The sequence below is a fragment of the Lepidothrix coronata genome, unplaced genomic scaffold, assembly GCF_001604755.1.
Source record: "Lepidothrix coronata isolate B3197 unplaced genomic scaffold, Lepidothrix_coronata-1.0 Scaffold2, whole genome shotgun sequence".
Taxonomy (NCBI): domain Eukaryota; kingdom Metazoa; phylum Chordata; class Aves; order Passeriformes; family Pipridae; genus Lepidothrix; species Lepidothrix coronata.
Genome location: NW_016690182.1, coordinates 6,083,663 through 6,105,297, shown reverse-complemented (window position 1 = coordinate 6,105,297; position 21,635 = coordinate 6,083,663). Strand labels below are relative to the sequence as shown.

Below are 21,635 nucleotides of genomic sequence, written 5' to 3'. Positions count from 1 at the left end.
GGAGGTTTCAGCTGGCGGCCCAGGGGCAGCAGCTCTGTTGCCATGGAGCTAGGGGGGGTTCTTCTCCCTTCTCTCAAAACCTGTTGATCCTCTCTGGAACAGCAAAGGAGGAGAGATGTAACTGTAGGTTTAGCTTGAGGTCGGGTGAGATGGAGAAATCACGTTACAGGTGATAATGAGAGAAAAGCCAGCTCAACTCTAAGCCCAGTTGGCATTTCCAAGGCAGTAAGAAACAAAACTTACTTCCACTTCTAGTGTGAGCCTATTTGATCTCAAAACAGTCGACATATTCAGTTTTAAGCAAGAGCTTCCAATGTGTTTTTCACCAGCAAACCTGCTGTGCTTGTAGGTACTAAGGCAGAACAAAAACATTGCCCTTGCAGGCTGTATACCAGGTTTCATGAGCACAGACAACATGTGCATCACTGTATGATCCTAAAAGGACCAGTGTTTGTCCTTTCATGTCCTTCTTTTATTGGCACAACAACAAAAATGCACTTTTTCTTGAAGATGTCCATGTATGCAGTTAATGAACTTGACTGTCACTTTTATTACTGAATATTGACACCTTGATCTGTCTACAGAGAACAAGTAGATGAAGCACCACTAAAAACACAAGCCAAAGCAGTAGAGCTACAATCTGCTCATCCTCTGCCAAACCAGAACATACACTGACTTCCTTTACAATAAAAAATTAGTGGGCATTGCAAAACCATTGTGCTTTCGTACTTGATGGAGCTGTTTGAATTCATTAGTGCCATATGTAGTTAGGTACTTATTTAAACATAACTCCTCTTGATTATTTAATACTTGAGTGATTCTTTTATTTGCTCTAGAGACATTTTTGAGTAATAGGAGTGCAGAGGAAAAAAATCCAAGCCAAGCAAGCCTAGTTGCCTGGCAATTGTACTAAAAGAGAATGGCCATTGGGTTCTTGAAGTTTGTTTTTAAAACACTGATGTTGCTCAGCTAAGGCTCTTATGTCAAACCCGAGCCTAGAGCAACCTTTTTTTAATGAATGAATGTATGAGCTGTTCAGTAGAGAAATAAGGCAGTAATGGAAGCACTAACAATCTTAACTACAGTGTTGCAGATGGCCTGACTCTGATAGCTGGGCTGCATCTGGGGTAATCTGGGGTAAATCTCTCTGTAAGATATCACTCTGTATGTGATAGAATTTTTTATTTAGCTGTGCTAGAGTGAAAGTTTCTTGGTTAAACTTATCAGCACATATTGAGTTTCAAAGAAAGTACCCAGAAGCAAACAGTTGTATTTACTGTTATCCTGTAAATGTGATTGGTTTTAGACACTGTGGTCATATCAAAGAATGAAATGCCACAGAGGTTGTCTTTGAAAATGTGAGGGTGTAGTTCTGGCTTGGTTTGTCATATTGACTTCTTTTATTACTGGCCTTGGCCACCATTGCTTCCGTTCTATTCACCTGTGTGGTATTAAGAATAATGATAGGTTATTTAATTGTCATTAAAATCCCCTGGAATTATGGAAAACTTATCTTCCATGCCCATAGCGATTATAGCCTGACTAACAACACTACTGCCCTTGCCTCACCTTTGGGCTTCTTTTGTCTTTCACAGCATTGGTGGCATTTCTGCAGCAGTAGTTTTTCCTCCTGGTGTTTCAGATCCTCGGGTGTGTTACCTGACTGAGCATCCTTCCTGCACGTGGTTGTTCCTTATTCCCCCTTGCCACCCTCCCCTAGGCTGGGTGTGGGCATTCACATGAAGACCTGGACCCTTTTATAGCTTGCAGCAGACCTGGCTACAAAGGGCATGTGAACTTGAGCTCCAGAGGTGTTGCAGAGCTTCCAGGTAGGTTTCTGAGCAGCTCTGCAGTTCCCAAGATGAGGAAGTCATACTGCTGTTAATCTGCTTTTGGGAACTGTGTGCCTCCAGGCATGCATTTAAATGTGAGCCTGTGTGTTCCTGGTTTGTAAACAGCAATGCAGAGGAGAGAATTCAGTAATATGGCAGTAAACAGTTCCCATCCCAAGCCTTGCTTTAGTAGCTAATTTGTCAGCAGTAGTGTGTGTTAGGGCTTTATTATTTCTACAATTTGTCTGTTTAAAAACTTCACCCCTAAAACATGCTATTAAAATACTTTATCAAGGAGGCTGACTCTCAGGGCACATTGGGAAAAAATTTTGCTGTCTAGGGCTATATCTATATTAATTTTCCAATCTTCCACTTTTTCCCTGGTTGAAAATCTGCCTAGTATGTCTACCTCTTGTAGATATTTTAATCATGAGTGTAGGGAAGAGCGATTTTAGTCAGTCTGTTTGTGCTTTTTACCGCAAACCAAGACAACTGGGAGAGATGCAGTACAAAAAAGCTTAATAGAGTATTCAATCCCAGCACTTCTAAAAGTTAATGCTTTCACTGTTGTTGGAATTACAAGAGAAACAATCTGTCTGTGTCTTGCATAGCTAATAGTTGATCTCCTCTGGGGTTACAATCATAGGATGGTTTATGTTGGAGCAGATTTTAAAAATCATCAAGTCCCAACACTCCCTGCCATGGTCAGGGACACATTCCACTAAACCAGATTGCTCAAAGGCTTGTGCAGTCTGGCCTTGATGGGGCAGCCACAGCTTCTCAAGGCAACCTGTGCCAGGGCTCACCACCCTCAAAGTCAAGAATTTCTAATCTAAACCTGCCCTCTGTTAGTTTAAAGCTATTCCTTCTCATCTTATTTCCATGCCCTTGTCAAAAGTCCCTCTCCAGCTCTCTTATAGCCCCTTTGAGTACTGGAAGGTGCAGTAAGGTCTCCCTAGAGCCTTCTCTTCTTCAGACTGGACAACCCCAGCTCTCTCAACCTGTCTCCATAGCAGAGGTGCTCCAGCCCTCTGATCACCTTTTTCACCCATGCTCCAACAGGTCCATGTCCTTCTTCAGAGCTGGATGCAGTGCTCCAGATGGGTCTCAGCAGAGGGGCAGAATCACCTCCTTCACCTGCTGCCCGCACTGCTTTTGATGCAGCCCAGGACACAGTTGGCTTTTTGGGCTGCAAGCGCACATTACTGGATCAGGTTGAGCTTCTCATCCACCAACACTCCCAAGTCCTTCTCTTCAGGGCTGCTCTTAATCCATTCTCTGCCCAGCCTGTATTTGTGCCTGGGATTGCCCCGACCCACCTCTCAAACCTGTCCAGGTCCCTCTGGATGACATCCCTTCCCTCCAGCACATCAGCTGTGCCACTCAGCTCAGTGTCATTGACAAACTTGCTGAGGGTGCACTCGATCCCACTGTCCATGTCACTGACAAAGATGTTAAAAATTGCTGGTCCCAATGCCAACCCCTGAGGAATGGCATTTGTCACTTGTACACTGAGGCATTAATTGCGACTGTTTGAGTGTGACCATCCAGCTAATTTCATCCACTGAAAAGACAGGGTTCCCTACCTTAAGCCAGCACTGTAAAATCATTTTGAAAGGTTACAAGGCTGAAGTGTGGAGGCGGCTGATTTGACACAGATATTAATTTATCTACAGAAATATTTTTCTTAATGTTTTTTTCCACCCCATAACTCATCAGGGTTTTGAATCCATTCCAAGAGAGTGGGAACAAACAGGCAACTCATAGCACAGTGAGACACAAAGCAAAAAAGATGTGGGGGGGTCTTGAGGTGAGGCTGTAGCCATGTATTGCATTTGAGGAGGAGGATGCCCTGTAGGTGTGAAAGGGATGTGGAATTTGGCTGCTCCTGCGTGCCCAGCAGGGCATGTGTCCCCTCCCAACCCTTTGGATGGTGGTGTCAGGACTTCTCCTGCCCTTTGGCTGTCGTGTGGAGCCTCTGTGTCTGGATATGGAGCTGCAATTGCCAATCCCTGCCTCACACAGCGGGACTCCCTGCTTGGCAGGACATTTATGTCTTTGTGTAATTATGGTTGGGTACAGAAGACACTGTGGAGCTGATGTGTCTGTAACATTGACCAAATCTGGGAATGAGAACAGATTGCAAAGGAATACAAGATTAGTCTTAAAAGTTTCATAGGAAAAGTACATTATGAAAAACACTGGCAACTCACCATCAAAAAAAAAAAAAAAATCAAGAGATTTCAGTTAGTTGAGGCTTGTCAGGCAGATGTGTTCCAGCCTGGGCATCTGCATCCGAAGGGACAGAGGCAGAGACAGAGGGGCTGAGAGAGAGCTGCCCAGCCCCTGCTGCTCCCCTTGCAGTTGGATGAAGTGTGCAGCTCTACCTGCAGAGCATTGCCTAGAAAGAAAAGAGCAGGAAGCTCAGCAAAGCCTTTTTTTTTTCCACCTAGAATTGATGGCTGAGTTTCTAGAAAATCCTATTAAATTGCAAAATTAACCAGACCTTTGTTCAACCACTCGCACGCATCTGTGCTGAGGGGAGCAGGCTGGAGGAAGGGTGCCAGTGCCATACAAGAACAGCATGTAATTCCCAATGTGCTTGTCCTGTGAGAGGATCCTTGCTGTTTTACTTCCCCATAAACACCTTTAAAAGACTGCTGAGGTCTGGGTTAAGTAGTTTATACAGCCATTCTGCTGAGGTGCTGTGGAGGTGATGCCACAGTGCAGGCTGAGTTTGCTGTTATCCCAAAGCTGGAATGCTCACCTCACCTGGCTCAGGTAGAGTGCCTGGTGTGAACCTAGCTCTGATGCTGGCCTTGGGAAGCTGCCAGGGGAGCCCCAGGCAGGAACAGAGTCAGGCAAGCTGGATGATTGTTTGCCCCAGATTTTTAGGGAATCCTGGCAGGGAGTCCCTGAGCATGCTGTGAAGATAACCAGGTACTTTGGTTGGTTGTAGCATCATGGAGAGGAGCATTGCACTGCTGCAGTTGGTGTACAGGTTAGCACTACCAGCAAATACACAGGGATGAAAATCAAAAATAGATCAAAAATAGAGGGACTTTTGGCATGCAGAGTTGAAAATATCACCTGTTGCCATGCACAGTGATTTAATGCATTTGTCAGCACAGCAATGCCGGGGCTGTTTTCCCTGGGATCTGCTTTTGGAGCTGTCTCACCTGGTAACTTGCTGGAAGCTACTTTGCTCGGTGGGATGCAGCGGCAGGGAGCTCCGGTGAGTTTTCATATCTGCTAATGGATTTTTCTTTCTGAGCTAGAGCTGGCAAGAGACTTGTGAGGAAAGCTTTGAAATTACAGTGGTGTTCGCAAAGTCCTTCCCTTTGAGATGCAGGGATTGGTTTCTTTGTACTTTTAATGCGAGTTGCTTTCTGTTGGCATTACTCCTGGGATAGTCAGCTGGATGTACAGCCTCTGTATTTTCAGGTTCTTTATTGGCGAAGTTTAATCCTCAGGCTATTCTCTAATGCTCACTGGTAGCTAACTCCATTTTTCACTTAAAGCTGGAAATACAGGTGAGGTTTTGGTTTTCAGTGATCTCAGACCCCCTTATAGCTGTCCCAAGGTGCGTGTATAATGTACTTTTGTTATCCATTTTGTGATAGGCAGTGTAAGGCGCCTGATAAGGTGTGGTAAAGCAAGCATCTGTTCCCCCTGCAGGATGAAAATAAACCTTATTACTGAGGGCAGTATCAGCAGCATTCCCATTCCTGTGAAAAGACCTTGGGAGTACTATGATTAGTTGTCTGAAGAGGTTTCAGGTAATAAAGATTTTCTGATACTTGTGGAAGTGTATGGCAAGGCACTGAACTTCCAGGTGTTGATTTTGAGCTAGAAATTCCCATGTTGTTGGTGGCTTGGCTGGTGCTGAATGAGTAAGGGCAAAAATTATTCATGCCTGCACTTTTGTAACCCAGTATCAGCAATCTTTGGCATGCTGCTGCTGGGCTTCAGTCTCTGGTTTAGTAATCAAAGGCACAGTAGTAAATTAAGGGTCTGCATCTCATTTTTGGAAGGGACTTTGGCATGAATGCTCTTGACCATCACTTGCCTCTCTAAGGGACTGAGATTCAGAGGTTATTCTCAGCCTAGTGAAAGCTTTACCTCTTGTCTGACCTGGGGAGGGAGGCCATTGGTGTCACAATTAATTAATTCACTGCTAACAAGTGCTTTGGCTCTGGAGGACACAGGTAGCATGCTGTCATGGACTTTGGTTAGCCTTGCCCTTTTCCTGCTGGGGTCCAGTGTGGGCAGAGTGGCATGCTGGTCTGCCCTCTGCTTGCCCTGGTGGCATGGTGAGGCTCTGAGTCCATTTGTCACTGAATTGGGTCCAGATGAAGCAGATTGAGTGTGTGACACTGTGCAGAGCTGCTGGGTGGAAGCAGTGGCCAGTGATGCTCAAACCTGTCACTGCAAAGCCAGAGAAGGTGGCATTGAACATCAGCACAGGTATAATTTAAAAATAGCATTTGATTTTGTTTCAGTTTGTAAACTTTTATATTGCATTATCCTTTTTTGCTCTCCCTCTGTCCTTTAACTGGATGTGTTCTAGCCTCTGGCATGTTGTGCCGTTTCAAGGGAATTTGCAGTAATGCCTTTTGTTTTTTTTTTTAATTAAAAGTAGAAGGTAGCTACTGACAGTGCCCCTTTCTCCCTGCATGCACATGTGGCAGCACATGGAGCATCCTTTGACAGCACATTTGATGTGCGCTTCAGTTTTGCGTTGGGTTTGACATGAATCTGTTCATTGACTTCAGTCTGAGGCAGATCTTTTGGCTGGTGGCAACTTCATCCCCACTACTCTGCAGCTGAAAAGGAGCTTTTTAAGGCTGCTGCATTTTATGGGTGGGAATATCATACAGCACCCACTGAGCCTGGCTTGATCTCGCTTCAGACCATGTGTTGGCTGCAGTGCGAGCAAGATGCACACAGGTTGCATGTGATGGGATGTGTTGCATTTTTTCCAAGCTGGAGTCAGAACAAGCCTAAAGATCTCATGCAGATTAATTACTGGCTTTGTGTAGCTGTCTGCATGTACCGTGCTTGGCCTGTTCCTTGTTTTAGTGGAGGAGCTAATTTGTTGTTTTGCAACTGGCTCCTGAGCATTTAAAAAGATACTTGGTTCTGAGATGCTCTGACATCAGTACAAAGAGCACAGAGAGGTAGTGGGGCAGAATATGATCTTAACAGATGAAAATAAGGATACACAGCTTTGCGATGTTTTGCAGCTTTCTTCGCTACACAGAGCAGCATCTTCTTTTCTCATCCCTCATCACAGCTGGATTGGGCAGCTGGACCTGGGATGCTTTGGGATGTAGGAGAGGAAGGAGCTGGTGACCATGTCATCCAAAGCAAGCTGTGCACACTGCAGGAGAGGATGTGTGGGGGTGCCTGTTCCTTGGGCTCTGAGCTTTACGCTTTGAAATTTCAAATTGTCTCATTTTGTAATAAATTGTAATGGTCAAGGACATAATGTGAGGTCTTGAAGTAGGTTGGATTTAAGCAGAGAAAACCTGAGTTTCAGTCTGAACCAAAGATCACAGTGTCAGAAAGTTCCCTCCAGGTGTCTTGAGGCTTCTGCTGCTTCAAAAGCTGTGGAAGAGATGCTGGCTGGGGAGGAGCTGCCCCTCTGAATGGGGAGGGTTGGGGCTGTATTAGCAGATGAGCTTTACAGCTGAATTTCCTTTAGAGTTAAACCAGCCTTATGCTCTGGGTCCTTGCTGAGATTTAGATTTGGTTTACCTGAAGGATGCTGCAAGCTGGAGCATAACAGAAACAGGAGACTTTCAGGTCTGAGCTGACCCATCTGGCTTCTGAGGAGCTCACAGAGAAGTGATATCCATGGTATTAACTGCCTTTATTCTTATTTAGCTTGGTCCAGACTGTCCCTCCAGAAAAGCCATTGCCCTGTGCACTTACTGCTGAATGGTGAAACTGCCTCTGGAGTTCTCTCTCAAAACTGCTCACATATCTTTCTTTTATCAGAGAGATAAACCCCCTGAGTATCAGCCTAGTGGACACAGCTCCCTCGCTTGCTGCCCAGATTGCTGCTGCCTCCTGCAACCTCTATTAACATAGATGCTTTATTAGCAAAATACATTCTGGCCCATTTCCTTTCCTGAAGATTTTTATCCTTGCTTAGACCTGCAGCTTTGCAACACCACACTTGTGCTCACCAATATCCATCTCTCTGTGCTTTTTACGCTAAACCCTCTTTTGGCCTCATTATCCATGACTGCAGTTTCCACTAAGACCTCCATCCGGGGTCATTTGCCGGGCATCCTTCATCTTAACCGTGCTGAGTTTACTTCCAGTGACAGTAACCCCCGTGAGTGTTGCTGTCTTAAAACTAGAACTATCTCTCCCATTAGCAATGCTGATGAATGAGCCAAGAACAAACTAGAAACTTAAAAGCGACCCTCTGCAAAGCAGAAATAGTGCCCAGAGCTGCCTGGGTGGAGCAGTGGCGTTTTGTTTTGCACTGGAGAGGATGAAGGGCTGGGTTACAATGAGTGGTTTGCTTCATTTTGAATTCTCTGCCTGTGTGTGGTGCTGTGAATTATATCTTTTTTACATCTTATTGTAAAGTGGCTTTGAGGTACCAGGCATGAAAGATGCCATCTATGAATACATTTAGCTGGGAGAAAAATTCCAACAAACAATTCAGGCAGATTTTTTGTCTGTCTGCTGCAGCAGTGCACCCCTCATTGCTGTGTCCTCATGCCTTGTCAGGCTACTGCAAAATGAACTGGTGGCCTTTTCCATCCCTGCCTGTTGTGTTGCCCTCTAATAGGCCCCCAAGGGCATGAAGCCTACTTTCAGAAGGTGAAGTTTGCTGCTAACTGCATTATTTTTCCAAAGATCTGTTTAAGCAAGCGCAGGGTGGCTGCAGAAAGCTGCGCCGACAGCCTACAGCTACTTTGGCAGAGTTATTAATGTTTAAAAAGAAAAAAGAAAGAAAAAGTAAGGCAGCTGTTAGAGAATTTTGCAATTCTTTATGCAGGTGTATCTTTTTAACCTAATCAATTTTCACACCCAATTCTCTTCCACGCTATTGGCAACGGTAGAGATGATACTCTCAGCCACTGACCTGGAGAGAAAAGTGATCTGGGTGGTTACTGAGGATAATTTTGGGGTGACTGTCTTTCTAAATGCTTATTTAGAAATGTCTTTCTAAAGCTTATTAACTCTTGGATTGCACGTATTGATCTGTATCGTTGTACAGATAAACTTCATGCTGCTGCTCTCCAGAGAGCCAGAGTGCAGGTATTTCTGTAGATACCTCCACTACCTGTGCTGGTGTTTAAGTTATCCATTGTCTGTCTCCTCCCTGAGGGACAGCCCAAAACCCATGCAATAGAGGACACTTGAGGACAGCGAGAGCTGCATGAGGTGATTCTGAGATGGCCCTGACCAGCAAAACGGCACCAGTAGCTCAGAGCAGATGGGCCCCAAAGGGTTCGCCCAGCAGATGCTGAAAAACGTCCAGGAAGGGCATCTCTGAACCTTGCTTCATGCAATTCCCATTGTTGGGAGCCAGAAAGAACTTCAGTAACACTACCTGTAGATTTTGGTGCACGATGTTTATCTTTTCAGTGAGTTGTGGAAATGCCCAGCTTACAACTTCCAAGGTGTGTGGAAAGTAACAAAGATAAACAAAAATGCATTACAAGTGTTTAGCCTGTTTTATTTTTTTTTTCCCATCCAATGCTTTCCCCACCTCATTTTGGAATTGTTGTATGTCAATTTATTGGAATTCGCTTCTCATAATCAAATATTAGTCCTCAGTTCGATGACGTTGATAAAGGTGTTGCGATAAAGTCGAATTAATATTTCATTTCTGTCTGAAAACAGCCTATTGTCGAATGCGTCACTTTAATACATTAATCAGACATGTAGCATTGTAACAAGGTTAAAAGTGCACAACGATTTCCATTATAAAGATATTCTCAATCAAGCAGAAACTAATCTAGCGTTGTAAGTCATTCTGTAATTCAATTGTTCTAACCGCAGTACATGTGAAAACAAGATGTCTTACAACAAAATCTCATAAAAGCCCTGCAGATATTTATATCTTTATAGAAAAGAATGATTTACATTTTCAATAAGCCTGATTTGTCTTTGGGAAAAATGTAATTCCTTTATCATCGGCAAAAATCTAATGGGAGCCTTTTTACCTTGTTTGCCATGTTTTTAGTGTATTATCTTGGTGTTGACCCTTAATTGGATTAGGTTAGGCCTGACTGTCAGGGAAAAAAACCTTCCTATGCATCTGGCATCTTCAAAACTAAGAAAATTCAACAGATGAAGGAAAAAACACAATGAAAAAAGAACACGGCCTTCCCAAGCCCTTTGTTGGCCTTGACTAGATTAATTTTACCAGCAGCTAATCTCTACTGTGCAGAGATACTTTTACCGCTTTCCGTTAATGACAATTGTTACATTTCTATTTTTGGCTTTGTTTGGGAAGGTCCATAGCATGGCCATGGGGAGAGCCCCATGCCCCTCTTGCCAGAAGCTGGGTAATGTGCTGTGGGGTTGCTTTGGGCTTTGCTGGAAAATAAATTCTTGTAATTTTTCTGCTGAAGAAATTCAGCAGCTTAACTGTTCAAATGATTTGGTGAGCTTTAGTGATTCCAGCTTTGTTGTTTTAGCAGAGAGGTGTTTGGAAAGAGAAAGGTGGATGGAGGGAATAAAAGGTGGCTGCTGGGGGGGTTATTCCTATGGGGAGGTTGAAATAAGTAGGGTGATGGTCCTTTGTAAGGGATGGGTGAGCGGGAAGGAATGGTGAGTACCAAACCCTTTGGAGTTGGAAGAGTTTTCCATTCAGCATAGGAAGGGAGAAGGGCATTTTGTAGCAAAAAACCACTTGGTGTAAAAACCTTTGGGATGATTTCAGTGCAAGCAGTTATTGAATATAAATCTGAAAAGCTGTGTATACCTGTGAGCACGGTCTGTGCAGATTGCAAAGCAGGCACTGCATTTACCTGCTTGTTTTGACATCACCAGTTAAAGCAGATTTAGCAGTAAGCCCCGTGTGCTCTATTTTAAATAAATATTACACTTGCTATTGGATTGCTGAGAGAGAGAGAGAGAACTAATTAAGGAGATGGGATATCATCAGTAAATTTTTCTTTCCTGAGATTTTATGAGCAGTAATTTGAAAAGAGCCATATTAAAGTCATTGAGGAACAAGTTAATGCTGCGTTTCTAAGAATATTGTCCTTCTACTCAAAGATTATATTAAAGAATAAACAGTGTACAGTAGCTAATTGCTAGCTGACACATTATAATGGCTTTGTACTTCCAAAATTGAATTGGTCTGGTTTAAGAAAAAAAAAAAAAAAGGGAAAAAGTAATGCAGTAGCTTTTTAATTATTTAATGAAGTATTTCTCAAGGTATAATTGAATCTGTGCTCATGGCTGGAGGGGGAAAGAGGGACTGGTCAGTATTGACCACATTTGCAACCCAGCTGACACAGCTGCTGTTAAATACCCCCGTTATAGGCTCTGACTCCGGCTTGCTGGCTCACATTCCAGACTGATGGCAGGTATCTGTTTTTCCTCTCTAAATGAAGCTGCTAGGAATTTATTTCTCTTGGATTGCTCCTTTCTGTAGTGCCGTAGGCACAAACACGGTGCAATATTAAAACCCACAGAAATCTGCCAAGGAAACCGATTAACCCATGGCAGGAAAATAACAAGCGCATGGCGATTGCCTGGAGCCGTTGTACTGCCTGGCTTTGTCCAGTGATGGTTTTTTTTAAGGTCTTGGTAGGAGCTGGTAATCCCTCAAGCCCATTCCTTGCTTCTCAGTCTGTTGGGATGGAGCAGATTTAATTGCCTGCAATAGGAAGGTCTTCTAGGGACCTGTAGTAGCAATTGTGTGTTATAGTGTGCACAAAACGCAGTTGTATAATTGCAATGTGTTCAGCACCCTTAGCAGAAATGGACTTCACTGCCTTGAGTCCAAATTTTCTGTCAGGTTAGATGAATCAGTGCTAATGTGGAAATTGGCTGTTGGAGTTTGGAGCATCTTCAGCCTCCTTGGGGAATCAGTCCCGAAGGCAGAGCAGCAGCCCAGGGTCAGAAGCAACCATGCCACCTCATTAGCCATGAAACATGTTGGGGGCTCAGGGCTTCACCAGGAGCTGGGCTCTGGGTGCTGTCACGATTTGCTCCTGAACCTGGCTTTGGTCAGTCTAACATGCTCCGTTTTTCTCTGGATTTTGCTTCCACATCTTCCCTTTTGCTCTGCTGTCACCTTCCAGGCAAGACTGATTTCACCTTCCAAGAAAAAAGTCTTAGTTTGGTTGTCTAAGAAACATCAGATTGCACAGATCCAACTTAAAACCATAATGGTGCATTAGTATGCCATGGGGCCCTGTTCCAGGAAATACCTCCACTTGTGAAAACTGCTTAAGTGTATGCTGAAAATTAAGCAAAAATGCTTTTTTCTTGACTCTCCCAGTTGGTTGGCTGGGTAGGTCTGAACCCTAACTGGGGCTCCAGCTGCCTGGTCTAACTGAAATACCAAATTTTTTGTTAAATATGGAATTAACAAAATGCTGGAGGGAAACGCTAACTTGAAAAGTTGTGCTTTAATTATATGTCATGGATTATAAAGGCAGAAAGAACAACTGTGATCATTTAGTCTGACTTCCTCTCTACCTATAAATAACAATAAACAGCCTTTTGCTTAAACACAAAGCAGCTTTCTTTGGTGGATTAAATGCTCCATGCTGGGGATGCCAGAAAGAACAAACATCTTGTTTGCATTATTTTGTGTAGGTTTGAAAGGGCTCGACTCAAACTGAGGTCATGGTTCCTTTGAGAGAAAGGGCATCCTGCACTGGGAGAAACTGAGTCAGTGCAGGAGTCAGGAGGTGGTGGGACACAGTGTGGAGGTGCCTTGTGTGCTGCAGCACATGAACAGTACACTGGGCATCACGTTCTCCTGGGAACAGGCTGGTGTGTCCTAGCGGGAGCAGCCACTGGAAACACAGCACTTGTCTCTGTCTGATTTAAGCCATTTGAACCCTGGCACAGCAGAGCAAAGTGCAGATGGGAATCATCCAGCTTCAGCAATTGGCACCTTCATCAACTGAAACCTTTTAAAAGTCCCCTGTGCTCCCCACTGCCCTGCTGGACTGCCCTTATGCAGGCTCTGGGGTAGAGTGACTGTGTAACCATGCAATGTGTCAGACCTTCCAGCTCCTGTGTCACCTCTGTCACATCAATGCACATGGCTGCATGGGGAACCAGCCCCAGTTATCCCTTGGGTCACACTGGGGCATGGGGAGGGCCTTGAGCAGCAGCTGGGGTGTGCAAGGGCAGCTGGGCTGTTAGCTCCTCTTCCATTGCATCTTGACCATCTCTTGTTTTTCTCTCCTTTGGTGGTCACAGCTGTCTTTGCAGACAAGAAATGAGGTCAGGGAGGGAGCACCTATCTGTCCTCCCTGGGCCCTGTGTTCCTGCTGTGACACTGAACCTCTGCAAAATGTCTTGTGATGCTCTACATGAAGGATGGGAATCGTGATTTGGAACTAGATGATCTTAAAGGTCCCTTCCAACGCAAACCGTTCTATGATTCTCTGAAATATGAACTTATACTTCCTTTTAAAAATGCCTCCATAATGCCTTCGAGGTTTGGAAGAGTTGGAAGACCTGATCTTCAAACCAGGTGGTGATGGCCTTTGGTGTAACCTGGACTAGTGGCTGCAGGGGTCTCTGAGCATTTGCAGCGCGTGTTTGCAGCATGTATTGGGTGTCACCGCGGGCACTGGTGTGACAGGCACTCTGTTATTTTAAGCATTAGTGTTTGTGTGCATTTTACACATTATAGCATTGCATTATTTAAGGGTGATGCATTATTAAACGCTCTTCTCCTCGGCATGGAGAGTAGGTCACTTCCCACGATTCCTGCTGCTCTGCATGAGTGAGTTAGGGTGCTGTCTCTTATGTAATCCTTGCAGTCTGAATAGTGGAGATCGTAATACTATAGAGCTGATTAATAACATTTAGTACTCCATTAATGAGGAATTTTAGTGAAGTGCTCATAGAAGACATCTGTGTTACCATACTCAGTTTGTTCTTTCTGCTTGAGTGCCTGAAACCAAAGAACAATCATTACTTAGTTAATAATGATGTGCTTCTTAGAATAAAGGCTTGTAAATTCATTTTTATGCCCATAATCATATTTTTCTGCTGTGAGAAGAGTGAGGGAGCTGGGAATTATCTCTTTCCCATCTTCCTGACAAAATGTATATAATGATTAGAACCATATAATAAGAGTGTTTGTCCTAGCCAAATGTTTCTTCGCTCCTGTTAATCAGCATTCGTTTGAGAGCGTGGTGCCGTTTGTGGAAGGCGATGCAATCACTGGGGCAGTGTGGCAGATTTAAATCAGTAATAAAAGCCCTGGGGAAATTAACAAGACAAAACATTAACCACAGACTAAACATTAACATATATTAGCATTTTTATTACACCTGTAGAAATGGTAAATGTGCTTGGTTACTACTATTAAAAAGTTTATGTTCTATCCCACATCATCGCAATGTATATTTTTGGTTTAAGCCCTTTAGAATTTAATTAAGCGGAATTCTATAGCAGCACTTGAGTAATAGACTTCAGGATCACTTTTATGGTGACTTTGAAGATAAACAGGGCACAAATGTGATCTTTATAATGCTAATAATACTTGTGATGTGTAGCGGAGTAGGTTGTTAAAAGAACTGGGGAAGAAGCACCAATGTAGGCAGCTGCAGTACTGAGGCTTTCAGCCTCACTGGTCAGACTGGGATATATCACTCAAGGATGCTCAGCATTTAGTGGGCACCAGGTTCCTCTGAAGACAGCATGTTTTCTTGATTTCTATGGTCTCTTGATGTTCTGTGCATACTGTAGCAAATCACCCTTTTAGAGGCTGTGTTCAAATCAATTATAACAGTTAATCGTTTTTCAGTGTAATGTGTGGCTTCTCCCAAAGGAAACTTGTGAATAGGTATAAAATGACTTATGTGAACTCCAGAGAGCAGAGGAGATTGCAGGAGGAAATCTTCAAAAATGAGGCCATCCCCTTGAGGGGAAAAAAATACCGTCTCTTCCTGGAGAATGAATCTATAAGTAGAAGAGTTCATAGAGAAGACAAATGGAAACTCCATATAAAGTTTAAGCAAAGGTCAAATACAGCAAGCTCTCCTTTAGAGCAGAGTGGAGCTCCTGGGCTGAATGAAAAGTGGCAGCAGCAGGTATCTAGCAGTGTCTGATACTCTCTTCTTGTCTAAGGGGAAGCTGATTAGCTTTTTTTTTTTTTAATCATCTAGAAAATTACCTTTAAAACGTTCTTATTCTTAAAAGAGATGCTCAGATTGGCAGGAGGATCCCATGTGCTGCTTTCCAATCCTTTGACCCCCTGGATTTGCTTGCTGATGGGCAGGGCAAGATGTTTTTGCCCCGTGTGGCCCCGCTCCCTCCTGCCTGGGCAGCAGGGCAGGTTCCATCTGTAGCCTTAGTGGTATCAGCGATGCCATCCTGCCATAGCCAGGCTGGAGGTGCCTGTGGGGATTCTGCCCTCCATCAGCTGCACTGAAGTTCTGATCCTTGCACAGAACCTGGTACTGAGGTCACTATTTCTTCAATATAAATTAAGCTTATCTCAGTCATCCCAGTTTTCGTGTGCTTGCAGGTATCCAGTGGATCAGTATTGTGCTTTACACCCATGTGGTTGACTCAGCTGGAAGCAGCTGCAGTGGCAGACCTGGTCCCTGGCTGCTTGCCGTGCATCGTTCCCACACAGCCGCAGGTTCCCTGCAGTCCTCAGGCACCTCTTATCTTAAATTAATGTGGAAGCGTTAAAATGGGCCGATAGTGCTACTCCATTAGCTTTGTCCCTGTGCTCCTCTCAAATCAATGTTCCCTCTAAAGCACAGCCATTACACGGCGTGTGACTCCCCAGGGTGTTGGGAGCCAGCTGCTTCCCCATCGGGCACGGGGACCTTGGCCACAGGCAGTGCCCGAGGAGCTGTGCCTGACGTGAGGATGGTCCCTCCCTGTGGCTGGAATAAAAGAAATGGCACTGGGTAGTGGTTGTCAGAAGGCAAAGTGTTCCCCTTGTGGCCTGGGTCACACTCGCATGGAGGACACTAATTAAATTGGGTAATTAGTGAGTTTGTTAATGAGCTGGGGTAGGGAAATGTTGCTTTGGCTGTTACAGTATCGGTGGCTTTGGGGGCTTGTGAAAGCTCAGGTCTTTGGGAGGGTTTTGCTTGCCTGGTGTCCCCTTGCTGCAGTTTTTCAGTGGACTGGCAGATTCTTTTAAAAACAAACAAAAAGTCCAACTCCTGTTGCCTAAAATACACACTACCCTTTGATTTACTTATGCATTTTTTTTGTGGCCTGGTGTGTCAAACTTCAGCCTGATCTGTGACATGGCTTAAGAGACTGTACAGCTCTCACAGTGACTATACTTTAGATAAGGGCTGGTGTATATTTACAATGCCCCTGATAGTGTGCAGAGCCTGAGGAGAAGAGCCAGCAGTTCCGTTCTGTCAATTGGCTTCGAATTTTGCATTTTATATTTGCGTGGCAAAATACAAAAAGGGAGGAAACCACGTATTAACTGCTGTGGCTTGACACTGGTTTGGGACATGCCATCAGATAAGCTGCCTTCCTATTGCTGCCCCTCTTGCAGGCACACCACCGTGCTGTGGAGCTGACTGTCCTTGCTCCTGCCAGAGCAGGTGATACCTGGAGAGCTGAAGCATCACACTTTTTTTCTCCCCAAGGCCTGAGCTTGTGTTGTCCCTTCTCTGACTGTTCTGCAGTGGCATTTTTCTGGACTTTTTGGAGCTTGCTTGAAAATAGCCGTGGTAAGGAAGAGGCTGGGAAGCGGTGTTCATGTGTTCCTGAGCTTGCAGTGGGGACTCAAAAAGAGGGAAAGATGGAAATAGGATTTCTGAGCTGTTGTCCTAGGACTGCTTGTGGCCCAGCAGACTCGGGCAGATGGTTTGTGAAATCCTTCCCTCCCCCCAAAAGCGCACATGATGCCGCCCCTGCAAATGAGCAGGCAATCTGTTACTTATACATTCACTCACTTTATTTTAAGTTCAAATCTCAGCCGGGTTTTTGTTTGACTAAAAGGTGACAACCATTTCACTGTGACTTCACAAGATGGGCTGCAAGGTTGGGTTTTTTTCCTGAAAAGATTAGTTGGTGCTTGAACAAATAAATAAGTAAAAGCTTGGATGTACTGCTCAAACTTTCTACCTTTTATCCATGAAGATTTCATCTGCTGTCCCATGCCACAGCTAACACAATCTTGTTTGTGATTTCATCCCTCACAGGAGGGATGGTTGGACTCAGGGACCAATGCTTGGACTCGATGATCAACAGTTGGACTTGATGATTGTGCAGGTCTTTTCCAACCTTAATGATCCCGTAATTCTAGGAGCCCATGGTATCCAGATGCCATGTGGGGCTGTGAGGATGCAGCTGAGCTGCAGCTCCTGTGCAGGAGTTGGGAGCAGAGGGGCTGAGGTTCCTTTGGTGCTGGGTGGGAGATGAGGCAGCCCTGGTCTGCCCGGCTGCTTTGCCATTTGAACACACTCTAGGGTGGTGCCATTGTTCGCACTGTCGCTCCGATCCTCCCCTCCCATTCAGTGCCTCTCTGCATTCTTGGGAAAAAGCCTTGATCCTGGACTTGCTCTTCTCTTGGAGTTCAATAGACTTTGCCAGCTGAAAGCCAGGCTTTGGAAGGGGAAGGAGGGGCCTTTGAAAGAGCTGGGAAGAATCAAAGGGAGTGATCACAAACGGCAGCTTAAATATCCAACCTTTTCCCAGTTCTCTCCTCTACTTTACATGCCCATCCAGAGTGTGGATGCAACGATGCTGCTTTGTGGCATTGCTTCCTCTTTATCTGCTGTCCTGGAGCTTTTGTGTTCCTTGTGTTTCCCTGGAGAGATTTCATGGCTGGTCTCAACTCTGACATCTGGAGGGGAAAAGTCCACAGACCCCCCTGTGCATCCTCACACTCTCCTGCTGACCTGCCCTTTGCAGGGATATTGGCAGCAGCCAGCACAGAGGGCATGGGATGTCCAAACCCATTCCACAGCAGTGGAGTCTCAGGTCTCAAATGCCCTTTTCCAGGTCTCCCGCTGTCCTGTGTGTTCCTCCTATTCCTGTCTGCTTGCTTCAGGGGACTACCTGCAAATCCTATGAGAGGGGGATGAGCGCTAAAGGAAGGTCCAAAAGGCAAAGAAAATAACCCAAAATGTGGTCATTTTTCTGACTCCCTCTGTGTTTGAAGCCTGTTACATGATTTAGGGAGTGCAGTAGGGCTGATACATTCTTGTGCAAGACTTGGGTTTGGCATGGTGGAGAGGAGACACAGCCAAGGGAGGGAAGAGGAGAAAAACACAGGTAGGATGCTGCAGAAACTGCTCACTTGGCAGCTGCAGGAGGGGCTGCTTTGGTAGAGGGAACTGCAGGTGCAAAAGGACTGGTGGCAGCATCTATTCCCACCGTGCTGTGAACCAGAAACTGCAGTGCCCATCTCCCAGGAGGTTTCTATTTTACTTTGTTGTATGGCAGCCTGAGCAAACAAACTGTGCTGCTCTCGATAATGAAAGAGGTGACATTACTAATTTATTTGCCCACCCAAATGCAGGATGTAATAGAACAGAATTAATCTCTTCTCTTTACACATCAGATGCCTGTAGCTTTGGGCAGCGGGTGTGCTTTTAACCTCCAGTGTGCAGCTAACTGGGAGTTTAGCTGACTGCCTTGATTCAGTGCAGCATGGAGACAAATGAGGTTCTGCAAGGAACGGGCATTTTATGGGTGTATGGTTGGTCCCAAACCTGAATGTATGAGGTAAGATGAGGCTCACAGAAAGAGAAGTTGGTGTTAGCTGTGGTGCCTTTGTGGTCCCAATAATCAGCCAAACTCCCTTCACAACCCAGCATGGATGAGTTCTGTAGAACAGCACAGGGTGAGTCAAAAAGCGAGTATCACAGTGGCAAGTGGTGCCGTGGGGAGACAGTTGTCCCTTGGTGGTGTCCCAGAGAGGGAGATGACTGCAAATCCACCTGCTGCAAGGATTGTAGAGGCAGCTGCAGCACTGCTGGGTGAGTCTTGGGACGGTGGCCACGCGAGAGAGCTTTAACGAGGTGGTTGGGATTCCTTCCCTCGCTGCTGCAGCCACTTACCAAATCATCTGTATGCTAATGAGCTAATTTGTGCCATTAGCAGAGCCCTGTTAATCAAGACCTCCCACAGTATGACTGGGCTGTGGCCACAATGCTTGCTGTATTTTAGGCCCTGGGTCTTTTAATTAGTAACGATGCGTGTGATGCTTATCCCTGGGTATTTGCAGTGCAGCCCGTGCAGATGACGAGCTGCCACGAGATGAAGAACCAGAGTCTTAGGATTTACCTTCAGAGGGGAGGTGTTTCCTAAAAGTCTGATAGGAGAGGTGGAGCACAGAGTTGAGATGCTGCAGCTTTCAGCGAGGAAGGAGCAGGGAACATCTCTAGACCCCTCCTGCCAGCACGAGTTTAACCTGACACGGGAAGACTTGCTGGTCACAGAGGCAGCTCAGGGGTTTTGATAGACACAGGGGCATTTTGATGCCCAAAAATTTCTCCTGAAGCTTCCTGCATTCCTTCCAACAGGACAGGTATTTGTACAAAAACCAGGTTGTATCCTTAGGGCAGCAGTTTGCTTTCACATGTGTGTGTGAGCTGTGGGAGAGGACAGGACGACAGAGCAGCTCCTGTGCAGGTGCCAGGGTGCATCTCGGCTATTTTCCTGGAGTTCTTTGAGTCCCAACACTTCCTCACACTGCTGTGTTTGTGTTTTCCAGATCAGCCGGTTATGTGGCCACGCTCAGCAGAGACAGGTTCGATCAGCTAATTACCCTGAAGACCTTTTCGTTGACAAGAAAGTTCTGAAGGTGACTCACATCGAGCAAGAAGAAACTTTGTCAAGCAGGAGGAGGTGAGAACACTCAGGCTGAGTGTGGTGCCTGCTGGATGGGCTGCAGGAGTGGTCACCTTATGGAATGGCCCTGTGGAAGTGGATGGGAGAGCTCCTTATTTCCCTTACCCATAAACCTGGTTTTGGCTCTGAAGTGCAGCGAGGTGTCTACATGGGTTTTCTCACCTAGCGCATTCTTTTTTAACCTATAAAACTGCCTCCTGTTTTTCATCTTTGTTTTCCTTTTTGCAATCCACCAGGCACCCAGGTTCATACACCAAATGCCTCGTCTGGGTTTCTTGGGTACTGCTATAGTGCCAGAAACACTCACAGTTACAGGTGGAAATGGTCTCTCCAGCCTGAAATGTTGCGTGTTACACTGTGTGTGTAGGTAAAGGGGGTGCATTTCATGTTTTTTTTGTGTAGTGTTTTATGGTAGTTCAGAAATGTTAACAGCCTTTTACTGAGTATTTTGTAAGTGAAGCGGGTGCCTCCAATGCTGACACTGCACCTTGTGCTTCCTTCCCCCTGTACACAGAAGCTGTAATTAGGTGGGCTCATGCTGATGTGTTAGGGAGCAGCGTCTATCCCCTGCATCTGAAAGCACACCCAAAGATAAGCAGTGCCTTTACTGCTGTCTTGAATACAAGAAAAATCCCTGTGGAAGAGAAACAGGCAAGCTTGGCAATTTTTGAAGCTGGGGATATAGAGTAAGTTGGATGGATTTCTCTTTGAAAACTTACAGGGCCACATTCTTGATATGGTTCCCAGGAGATGCAGCACCAGGGCTTGCATTCCTCTGTTGTCTCAACATGTCGGAGGGTTACACAGCCCAGGCTCTGACGGAGATGTCTTTTGAGGATCTAATGAAATCTGCTGAGATGAATTACGTGGGCTCATACCTGCAGATACAGAGGAGTTTCTCCCTTCCCTCCCCCTCCCTGCCCAGCAGGAAACTCTGCTCCCCAGGAAAGTTCTGTTCCATCTGCTCTCCACAGTGCTGCCAGGGTTTGTGGAAGGGGAGCAAGGCAGTGCCTGGGATGTAAGGAGCTGGGTGCAATGGGCAGTGAGGCTTGTTCTGCTTAGGGTTTGGCCTAACTGAAGACCCAGGTCTTGCCTCATTTTGGCTTGCCAAATTGTGTTGGTTGGACCTCCTGCCCAGCTGTAAGGCCAGTGCAGGAGATGGATGTAGGAAGCGATTCACGCAGGAGGTGACTATCTGAAGCACCCCTCTGATCTGTGCAGGAGGCTGTGGGCTGAATTCCTACCCTTTGGAGGGGCTTCGACTCAACAGACAAACCCTTATTCGTTGTGATGGACAGTGACAGACTGGTCAGTGTTTGCAATTCCTGTGCAGGATGTGCTGTGGTGGCCAGAGGGAGGACTTGGCTGGCCTTTGGCCTCCATGGGCTTCAGCTTTGCCTGCCTCACAGCCTGCTGGTGAGACCAGCGGGGGCTGTGCTGGTCTCTCCAGGGCAGGAACAGGCTCCTTGGCTGTGAAAAGGCAGCGCAGAGCACAGGCTCCTTCGCGGCTTCTCCTTGTGTCGCCTGCCCCCAGCTGGCTGTTGAGGGCTTCAGCTGGAGAGGGAACCCCACGGAATCCCAAAGCAAAGAGGAACAGAGGGAGCTGGGCACCCCCTCTGCACACCAAACTGCCTAAGCTTGCAGGGCAGCTCCCCCCAGCTGGCAGGGCACGGAGGTCCCCCCACTGCGGCACCCGGGCGATGGCCCTGAAAGCGCTCCAGGTGCTGATTCCTCATCCTCTCCCCAGGGAGGAAGGAGGATGAGAAATAAACTTTTGCAAAG

General features: G+C 45.8%; 1 protein-coding gene across 1 annotated transcript in view; it reads left to right on the top strand.

Moving 5' to 3' along the window:
• The window catches only part of GPC3 (glypican 3), a 145,966-nt gene that overhangs the window by 66,345 nt on the left and 57,986 nt on the right, over positions 1–21,635 (top strand). The window contains exon 4 of the mRNA XM_017814180.1: positions 19,717–19,850. Coding sequence (XP_017669669.1) covers positions 19,717–19,850 — 134 coding nt within the window. The remainder of the gene's footprint in view (positions 1–19,716; positions 19,851–21,635) is intronic.